The following is a 10,432-nucleotide window of genomic DNA, read 5'->3' as shown; positions in this document are numbered from 1 at the left end:
GCCCACCCTATCCCCACCCCTCTGGCCTCTGCCGCTGGCCTGCAGTCAGGACCCCATCTCTAGGTGGCCCCAATGGCACATGAAGCAGACTCCCTGAGAGGTCTCAAGTGGACGAGAGCAGCGAGCTGTGCCCCCTCTAGGGATTTGGGGCACACTGGCCTAGGGCTCGAGGGAGAAGGGGAGAGGCAGCAAGGCTGCTGAGTGCAACGGACCCAGGAAGAGCCAGAGCTGAGACACAGGGCCAGGTACCGCTCAGCCTGCCCAAGTGGGCTGTGGCCGCCCCTGCCTGCCAGGGAGCATGGGGCAGAGTCTTCCTGCAGGGGCTGTGTTCCCATTTCCAGGTAAGAGGGACCACCCGGAGCTAGGGAGCATGGGTACACTGAGGTGGGTTCATGGATACGGAACAGCGTGGACATGGGGGTCACTAGTGCCAGGGCAGTGCATGGCCTGGGACAGGGGGCCAGGGCAGGAGCAGGATGGACAGCCACCCACCCCCTGAGGACATTGGCATGGACAGGAGGGGCAGTGTGACCAAGGAGGAGTGGGTGAGGGAAACCAGGCCAAGTGGGACTGGGGAGCTATGAGGAGCCCAGGGAGGAGGTGTAGCCCCTCAGAATGGAGCTCCCAGAGCCTGTAGCATCTCACCCACAGCCTGCAGTGTCTCACCCACAGCCTGCAGCCTCTCACCCACAGCCTGCAGCCTCTCACCCACAGCCTGCAGCCTCTCACCCACAGCCTGCAGCCTCTCACCCACGGCCTGCAGCCTCTCACCCACGACCAGCTTTCTTTTTGGAGTCTCTTCATTCCCAGGTGAGGAACGGACAAGCTCTGGGATTTGTGATTGGCTGTTCCTCCAGTGCGGACCGCAAAGATACCTTTCCCCGACCTTAGGGTCCCTGTGTGTACATCCTTGGAATCACTGAAGGGGGATCACGGGTTGGACCTCAGAAGCCCACCTGGTCACGACTTCAGGTTCTTGCCCGAGGCAGGGCCCCCACCTTCTCCCCCAAGTGCCACGTGATCCCTGTTCAGGGACAGCAGAGACACCAGCCCAGGATGGGACCTGCTGCCCCTGCAGACCCCAGCAGCCCTGGCCACCTCCCGGCTCTGCAGGGCAGGCACAAACTCACAGGAAAGGTCTGTCCTGCTGAATGAGACAAATCACAGCCGTTCTTTTCCTGACTACCTTCAGTGGTCAATTTTATTACAAACAACGGTATCAAAATAGACAAGTCTGTTTAAGAACAACCAAGAAATGCAGCTGTTTAAGGGCCAAGTGAGAACCCACCGCCGAGAGCAGGTCTCGTTCCCACAGGACGTCCTTCTCAATAACTTAAAGGGCAGGTCTGGCTTCTGGCTCAATGCACACTACAGGTCTTCACGGGCGGGCGGCTGTGTTGGGCTTTCTTCTTCTGTGACTTCTGTCAGAAAACAGGCACAGTCGTCAGAGCTCAGCACCACGGCCCTGGGACGAGGCCTTTACCGGAACAGCAGGGGCACATGCAGGGCCTGCCCGGCCAGTCCTGGCTCAAGGCCCTGGACACAGCGGCCCGTCCAAGGGCAGCTTGGAGACCCCGGGTTCCCCACAGCGTATGAGAGATGTGGCATGCGGCACTTTGGAGCTGCCACACTGCGGGCGTGGAGGATGCAGAGTTGGGAGTGGCCAGGGGTTCCTTGCAGCCCTGCAGGAGAGCCTGAGCAACAGTGGGGGAGGGGGCAAGAGGGGATGGAGGGTTGGGGGGAGGCAGGGGCAAGAGGCAGGGCCAGCCCCGGATTAAGAGGGAATGGGGGGGGCAAGGGAGGGACAAGAGGGGCCTGAGGGTGGAGAAGGGAGGGGCAAAAGAGGACCGAGGGTGGGGAGAGGGAAGGGCAAGAGGCAGGGCTGCCCCCGCCCCAGGCAGAGGGAACCGAAGGGGTGGCAAGCAGCCTTGTCCTCTGGCCTCTGCTGACGCCTCAGTTCTCCTGTTTTGGGGTTTCTGTTCACTACAATGCTTCTAGATGAGGAATTGCTTTTATGTGTCCTGCTCAGGAAACAGCTTCTGGAATCTGAGTCATGCCCTATTCATTCTGGAAAATTCTTGGCCAATATCTCCCTGAACACTGCTTCCTTCCCCTCTCTATATTCTAGACTTCCATGAGGACTGCCATGGGTGACACTGTGTGATTGCAACCGTGTTTGGAAACATGGCTTTTACAGATGGTCAAGCTGACATGAGAGCATTAGTGACTGGTGTCCTTATGAAGAGGGGAGGTTTGCAGACGTCTGCAGGGAGCCCATGTGAAGACATGGGAGCAGGTGGCGCCGCTCCCAGGAGAGGACAGAGGCCGAAACAAGCGCGCCCACCAGCCTCCCAGGGAAGCAGCCTGCTTGCATCTGGGCCTCTGACTTCTGGCTCCAGAGCTGTGAGAGGCACTTTTCTGTTGCTGGAGCCCCGAGTCTCTGGTTCTTGGTAAGGCAGTCCTGGGAAACAGGGACAGTTGGGGAACCTGCTTGCCCTACACCCCTTCCTGCCTGTCCCTGTTTCTGTGGCGCCTTCCCCAGATGACTTTTCCAGCTCATCAGCTGCTCATCGCCCGCTGAGGTCTGAGCTCCAGAGCCGCTCCCTTCCATCACCTTCACTTCCGTTTGTGCTGTGAACCCCGGGGCTTCATCCTCAGGAAGCTGGTACCTCTGCACGAGTATGCGCCCACAGAGGTGCCACGCACCTGTCTCCCGGGAACCCCACTCTCACCACCCCAAGGCCACTGTCTGTGTGGATTTCAGACCAAGCAGCCAGTCTACATGCAAACCCCGTGCCCCAGGGAGGGCAGGCTGTGGAGCGGGAGCTGCACCACTCACCGGCCTCGGCCGGTGGCACACAAGCATCTTCCGTTTCCTCGAAGCCGTCAGGACACACGCAGACATAGCTCCCTGGAGTATTGTAGCAGTTTTCGTTTTTTCTCACACATGCTTTTTCTGCTAGTGAGCATTCATCCACGTCTAAAATTCAGAGACTTCATTTTAGTAATTACTTCACTTAGCAGATTCACAGCAGATGATGAAATTCATCCATTCACATAAAGCACAGCAATGACAAATGTCACGTTAGAGAAGGGAGCAAAGGTCAGGAAAGGCTTCACGGGGCCAGAATTGCATGTTTCAAAGTTGGGCCCGCCACTGTGGAAAATGCAGAGACCTCCAGGGGAGGCCGGCAGCCCAGCATGCAACTAGGAAGTCACTTTCTCCCCCTGGGTTCCAGCCAAGCCCAGGCTCACCCAGGCAGGCCACAACCACAGCAGGCCTGGCCTTGAGCTTCGGGGTGTGCGCCACCCAGGAGCTGGAGGGAGAGCGGAGGCTCTGGACCTGGGGAACAAGGCCACCGGCGAGAGGCAAGTGCAGCAGCCCCATCCACACCGGGTCGGCCATGCAGAGACCACCCCCGCACTTCCCACTGCTTGTGTATCTCATGTGGCCCTCAGGGTGAGTGCTCAGTAACCCTGGGGGAGTGGCGTCTGCAGGATGGGTCTCAGCTGCTTCCCATCCCTGGGCAGCACCTCTATCTGTGTCCAGCACATACCCCATCACTGACCTGCACACTGTCCGAGCTCCCTCACATAGCCGGGGATGCAATCTTTACAGTTCCCTGGGCCTTCCCCTGTGCAGCCCACGCAGCTGGAGTCACACTCTACAACAGGAAGCAGGCGTCAGACCCCCCACACATGCAAGGCACGGGGACACAGTGCTGGGGACAACAGGGAGCCGGTGTCAGACTCCAACACACGTGCAGGGCACCAGTACCAGGGAGGATCTGGGTTTTCTCCTCATTCATCGCTAAGTGACTTCATAATGACCTATCTCTGTCTCACCACAAAATCACAGACTTGCATCCTGCCGTGTGGCAGAAGCTCCCGGAAAGCCACGGCGCAGACCCCCTTGCTTGGAACCCTTTGGGGAGAAACTAGGTACCACAGAGGTTCTAGAAACAAAATCCATCCCCAGCTCAGTGACATTGGTTTGTCAGCCTGCCCAGAGCTGACTAAAAACTACGGGAGCCTCCCGCACGGCATCCAGTATGGTGGCACTGAGGTTCCCACTGTCTGCACTCACAACCGTGGAAACTGCCCAGGGCTGCGCAGACGGGGCAGAGGCAGCTTCCTCCCTGCTGCTGGGACTGGGGATTAGCACAGCTCTTTTGGGGCACTATGGCCCTGAAGACACGTTCCCTTGACTGATGATTTGGAAATTAATCCAAAGAAAATAATAAGGAATGCGAAAAGCTTTACCTTCAAGAGTATTGTTTTTGACAGCTGAAAAATTGTTAGACGTAAACGTCCAGCAATAGACATTGTTTTAGAAAAGTATGAGATAGGTCCAGGCACGGTGGCTCACGCCTGTAATCCCAGCACTTTGGGAGGCTGAGGCAGGTGGATCACAAGGTCAAGAGATCGAGACTATCCTGGCCAACATGGTGAAACCCTATCTCTACTAAAAATACAAAAATCAGCTGGGTGTGATGGCACACACCTGTAGTCCCAGATACTTGGGAGGGTGAGGCAGGAGAATCGCTTGAACCAGGGATGAGGAGACTGCAGTGAGCCAAGATTGCACCACTGCACTCCGGACTGGTGACAGAGTGAAACTCGTCAAAAAAAAAAAAAGTATGAAACAATGGCATGCTCCAAAATCATTAATGAGAAACCACAGGACACATGGAAACATTCATGATGCATGGCTGAGCAGAAAATACCACTGCCAGGTGCTATGGAAAATCACTGTCCGCGCACACTGGGGAAGCATTAGCAGGGCGGGCTCCGTGGAATTCATGGGTTTTTAACCATTTTTTCCATCTTACTTGAATTTTTTGATTTTCCTGCAGTAAATACCTATGACACTAAGTGCTCTCAGAGCAAGCAGGATGTATAGAAGCGATTCTAGGAAATCATAAATGAACGTTTACAAAAGCAGCCATGACACCCAGCGGGGCCCGCAGCTCATGCCCATCCACCCCCTGGCCCACCTTCACACGTGTAGGAGCCGTTGACGTTCTTACAAAACTGTGCAGCGCTGCAGGGAGGTGTCTCAGCTGCACACTCATCCACATCTGGAACAGAGCAGCACAGCTGTGAGTGGCCCAGGACGGCCTGGCCAGGGAGCAGGGGAGGACCAACATGGCCAGGGCCGGCTGGGGAGGGGCAGGGAGGAGGGCAGCCCCTGGTGGGAATTATCTTAAATGCCATCCTCGGAGGCCCCAAATGGCAAGGGACGGGATGAGGCGACAGCCGGGCCCTGTCCTTAGACACTCAGTGCCAACCGGGGGAGGGGCCCGTGAGGATGGCAGCACATCACTTGAGGATGAGACGGGGAGCGCCTCATGCCTCGAGCCTCCACATGTGACGCCCCAACGTCCTTGCTGCTCTCCCCCAGAGCTGTGGAACTTGCCAGGGGCTGAGCCCCGAATCTGCCTGAGGCCAAGAAGCTGCTGAGGGGTGAAACCAAAACCCAGGCCCGCAGAGGGGGAGCAGCCCAGCCTCTGCCAGCCCCTTCCCGGGGAGCCAGAGCCCTTGGCTTCTCCAGGGCTCAGAGGCACTGCAGGGCAGCTGGCTTTGTAAGTGCTGTGCCCACAGCCAGGCTGGTGGTAAGAGATGTAGCCGAGGCAGGTGGTGCCCATCATGCGGGGGATGGGGTAGGGGAAGCACAGCACAAAGCTGGGGAACACCCAGCCCCGCACTGCCCCAGAACCTGGAGGCCTGTGTTAGGAGGCGACAGCCCCTCCTGGCTGAGCACTGCTAGGCATGGAGTCAGCTTGCCATACCCCTCGGACAGCAGGAGCTCGTGGGCAGCTCCCTGCTACCCTGAGCATGCTGTCTGTGTGTCGTCGGCGGGGAAGGCAGTTTCTGTCACACGTGCTGGCAGCCTGGCCCTGCTTGCCTACCTGCTCCCAGACCTGGCTGTGCTGCCGTGCCCTGCCCCTGCCTACATTCCCTGGGACCCACCAGCCTCCGCCACCATGCATGCAGCCAAGACCACCCCCTGATACTCGCCATCTGTGTGTCCTCTGAAACCCACATGGGAGGACATAGCTGGCCCCTGCTGGAGGCTTCCCTCCCAGGAACATACTGGGTGAGTTCTCAGACACTGTTGGCCGACTCAGGGCAGCTGGCACCACAGTCCCACAGTCCCAGGGCCAGCTGACAGCAGGGACACTGTGGCCCCAATGCCTGCCAGTCCAGACTTTAGGCTGCAGAAGGTAGGAAGGAAGCCCCTCCGTCCTTCCTGACCCGTGCATGGTGGGATCACAGGTGTGGGAGCTGAGGCGTCCACTCGAGGGTCCTTCCTGTGACCCAGAATGTGCAGAGATGGGAGGGCCATGATGGGGAGCAGCTGGCAGGAGGGGGACGCAGAGGCTGGGCAGACGTGGCCATTGGGGAGCCACCAGCCCCGGCCCTCCTCACCCACGCAGGCGTCCTCCTCCAGCACCCAGCCCACTTCGCACTCGCCGCAGTCTCTATTGGTCGGGCCCGAGCACGTCTTGCAGGACTCGTCGCAGGCTGGAAGGGAAAGGCGGGCCTTGGTATCAACCCCATCTCAGGTGCCAGCTTGGGGACAAGACTCATTGAGAAGTGAGGAATTGAAGGGGAAAAAGCAACATGAGGTTTTCAGTGCCCATGAATTTGAAATTCTCAGCAAACCAGAACTCCAAGGAATTTTTAACAACCTGGAGAAGGCGTACTCTGTCCACACCCTGGAGCTGTAGCCTGGCTGAGTGTGTGTGTTCCGGCCACGGATCCACACGTGCCGCATGCCACGCCAATGTCCGAGAGACAGAGACGGCGAGGGGTTTAAGAATCGGAGAGGCCGGTCCTGACTGGAGAGCCACAGGTCCATCTGCCCAGAATAGCCTAGGGGCCTGCTGGACAACCTGCACTCACCTCTGGGACATCAGTACACCCAGAGTCTTCCTACATGTCAGTGGTAACCAGGGATAAAACGTCTTTTGCAAAGACGTTACTCATACGGCCTGCAGGGATTTGTGAAAAGCGGTCCTCACAGACGCTGCCCCCAGGCCTGTGCAGGGTCCACACAGCACCTCCAGGACCTGTGCACAGCATGGCCCATCATGACTCAGGGTCGGGGGTGGACCTCGAGCTAGAGAGAAAAGTGAGTAGCTTCTCCCTTCAGGGGTGCTTACAGGGTGAGCTTGCGCTGCCTCGATCCTTTGACATTTTCATTCACCCTTCTCGGCCCCCTAAGCTTCCCTGGACATCTGGGGTTAAGAGATCAACAAGTCCCTGTTCCCATCTACACAGGCAGCTCCAACCAAGGGCTGTTCTCATCCTGCCTCAGCCCCGGGGCCGGCCCAGGCATAGCCCCTACCTGTGCAGAAGCTGTGGGTCTCGTTCCGGAGCGAGCTGAAGTAGCCATCCATGCAGTCAGCGCACAGCAGGCCCTGGTACCCCACGTGGCACTGGCAGGACCCGTCGCCCTGTCTGCTGCCATCTCCACTGCAGTGGCCATTCCCGCTGCAGGGCCTCTGGGACCCGCCCTGGCACTCTTTGGGGGACATAAAACCATGATCAGAGCCCACCTGGAGGTAACTGGTGGGGTGTTCTCACACTGAGAGAACACACTGCACCCCTCAAAACGCACAGTCAAACCCAACCCTGCAGGATTCTGAGGATGGGCATGAGCCTGCAGGCTTGGGGTGTGGGTGTTTAGGGAAACTGATTTCCTAGGGTCTGCAGGGCTGAAGGTGGATCGTCGAGTGGAGCAAGCCACAGGCTCCCAGCCTTCGCTAGTCACATGCTGCGTGATGACATTTAGGTCAACAAGGGACCACACAACCCATGGCTGTCCCCAAGATGGCAAAAAGCTGAAAAGCTCCTACTGCCTAGTGACATCATAATATGACACATTACCCGTTCTATACTTAGGTGTGTTCAGGTAACACATTCTTACCATCATGTCACAGTGGCTCACAGTACTCAGGACTCTCACGTGCCATGCAGGTGTGAAGTGGGCTGGGAGCAGCATGCCCTGCCCGGCAGCCTAGGTGCGGAGCAGGCAGCACCATCTAGGTTTGTGAAGGGCACTCTGATGTTTGTACAATGACAAAGTCACCTAATGACACATTTCTCAGAACACACCTGGTTGTTATGCATGACTGCACTTTGTGGCTTTGGGCAGCCTCTGCTGAAACATGGTGATGAGGACACTTATGGTTAGGCATGGGGACTGCAGGGAGAGTGGGAGCATCAGCTGTGGCCCCCAGTACATGCCAGAGACAGCAGCAGAGGCCAGCAGGAGGCTGACAGGGGGTGGGGGGGGGCAGTCCTGAACCTGAAACTTCTGCTACCTGATCCAGCTTGATCATGTGATTAGCTTTTATCAGCAGTACACCGTAGCTTCAGTTTCAATACATACTTCTTCACAGAAGGGCCCTGTCCTGCATCACCCATTATGGCTCAAGGCCATGCGCCCAGCCTGATAGACACCCACTGCCCTGGGCTCTCTGCAAACAGGTCTCTGCCACTCTGTGGGCAGGGCTGCAATGGCTGCCACAGAAGCAGCTGTGTGGCCACCTCTGTGCACGCAGAGAGAAGCAACTGGACAGGTCAGTCAGGACAGACTGTTAGGTAAGTGAATTCACCTGTGAACCTCTGAATTAAAAGCACAGCTGGGATAAGATACTCAGAGTTTCACAGCTAAAGTGTGAGGTTAGTGGTGAGACTGCAGCTCCAAGCTGTGTTGAGGGGTAGGGGAGGCAACCTGTCCAACAGAAAGCAGAAAGCTACAGACGCTACAGAAAGCTGACGCACCCCAGGTCCCCTCTGTGCTTTTATCCCCAAGAATCACGAGAGGAAGAAGGGAGGTGATACAGGAGACAGGATCTCCCTAAGAAGAAACGCACCAAGACAGTCGGGGCCGTAGGTTCCTGGAAGGCAGCACGCTTTCAGTGTTTTCACACAAAACCATTCGAATAAGTCGGGATACTCATTCTTCCTAAGGATTTAAGAAAACATTCATCACTGAATCCCACCAGACACATTTCTTTAAAACAAAAATGCAGTGGAATGTAACATATGCTCTAGAGTATTGTAAGATCAGGAAACAAGTCTAGGCGTGCACAGAATCTCCTCACTAATTCCCCAGTTTTGATCGCTGGCTCTGGTGATAAGAATCGGTAACACAGGAGTAAGGTGGGTGCTATGCAGGTGGGAACTCCATACTGTTCCCACACCTTTCTAAGCCTGAGGTAGTTGCAAAGTATAAGTTGGAAAATAAAAAGTGTCTTCTAAGAGGTTTCAACGGCACTCACAGCTGGAGCCACCAGGCCTCCAGGTGCTCCTCCTGCGCCTCCAGCATCTGGTTGCACTCAAAGTCGCTGCTGTCGCACAGCCCCTCCAGGATCTCCAGCAGGCGAATCTCGCTGAAACACAGGCCCACACGGCCCACGGTCAGCACTGCAAGGCAGTGAAGAAGGACCCGAACCCATGCGCCAACCGGGCTGCAGGGGCCGGAGAGGGGAAGGGAACCCCACTGTCAGGGGAAGCCAGGAGTGGTTCACACAAGTGAGGCTGCTGTTCCGTTTCACACTGTTGAGTGGGTACCAGCTATAGAGAGCAGCAGCTGGAAGGCCAGAGAGGAGCCAACCGTTAGTCCTTAGGCAGCAGCCGCAGTGACTCCGGTGACTGGTGCCTCGGGGGCTGTTCTGTGTCCCTGTCATTAACACAGGCACCAAAGGCAGGTCACGGCCTCCCAGGACAGGGCCAGGCAGAGACCCACAGGGGTGCTCCGGAGCACCCACCTGAACTCATACTTGGACAGCGTCTTTTCCTCCCAAGCCGTGTTCCCGCCGCCAAAGTTCTTCTTTGCGGTGTCCACCATCCCCTGCAAGGAGATGGTGCCACCTGACCCCGGGCCCAGGGTGAGGGGACCCCAGGTCTATAGTGGGGTCGACTCCGGGCCCACGGTGGGGACGGATCCCGAGTTCAGGGTGAGGGGGACTCCAGGACCACGGTGGGGCGACTCTTGATAGAGGGTGAGGGGAACCCTGGGTCCACGGTGGGGGCGACCCCGGATCCAGGGTGAGGGGGACCCAGGGCCCACGGTGGACGACCCGCCGGCCCCTGCTCACCTGGTTAAACTTGTCCACCAGCCCCTGGCACCGCTGGCAGGGCGTCGGCTTGTTGGCGGCCTCTGGCGCTGGCGGCGGCAGCAGCAGCAGCAGCAGAAGCGGCAGGAGTCCCAGCGCAGCCCGGCGCGGCGGGTGCATGGCGGGCAGCGCTGCAGGAAGACGCAGCTAGCGCTCCAGGTGCTGCACCGCGCGGCTCCGGCCTTTCGGCCGCCCACCCGCTCCGAGCCGCGCCGGCAGTTCCCCGGGCTACTTGACGGCGCCGGGGAGGCCCCGCCCCGCCCGCCAGCCCCGCGTTGCTATTGGTCTGTGTGACCGGC

General features: G+C 57.9%; 1 protein-coding gene across 1 annotated transcript; it reads right to left on the bottom strand.

Annotated features, from left to right (window-relative positions):
• Window positions 1-1,178: 1,178 nt before the first annotated feature.
• CRELD2 (cysteine rich with EGF like domains 2) lies at window positions 1,179-10,253 on the bottom strand. Its single transcript, XM_012434401.2, has 10 exons — window positions 10,116-10,253; window positions 9,786-9,868; window positions 9,297-9,407; window positions 8,889-8,980; window positions 7,355-7,531; window positions 6,433-6,528; window positions 4,998-5,081; window positions 3,570-3,665; window positions 2,840-2,980; window positions 1,179-1,421 (listed from the first exon to the last, which is right to left on the bottom strand). Exons 1-10 carry the CDS (start codon window positions 10,251-10,253, stop codon window positions 1,369-1,371), a joined length of 1,071 nt encoding a protein of 356 aa, XP_012289824.1. The 3' UTR covers window positions 1,179-1,368.
• Between the last annotated feature and the right edge of the window lie 179 nt (window positions 10,254-10,432).

The sequence above is a fragment of the Aotus nancymaae genome, unplaced genomic scaffold, assembly GCF_030222135.1.
Source record: "Aotus nancymaae isolate 86718 unplaced genomic scaffold, 86718_ANA_hifiasm-v0.15.2.pri h1tg000076l, whole genome shotgun sequence".
Taxonomy (NCBI): domain Eukaryota; kingdom Metazoa; phylum Chordata; class Mammalia; order Primates; family Aotidae; genus Aotus; species Aotus nancymaae.
The sequence above is the reverse complement of the archived record's forward strand: the minus strand, read 5'-3'. Positions and strand labels throughout refer to the sequence as shown.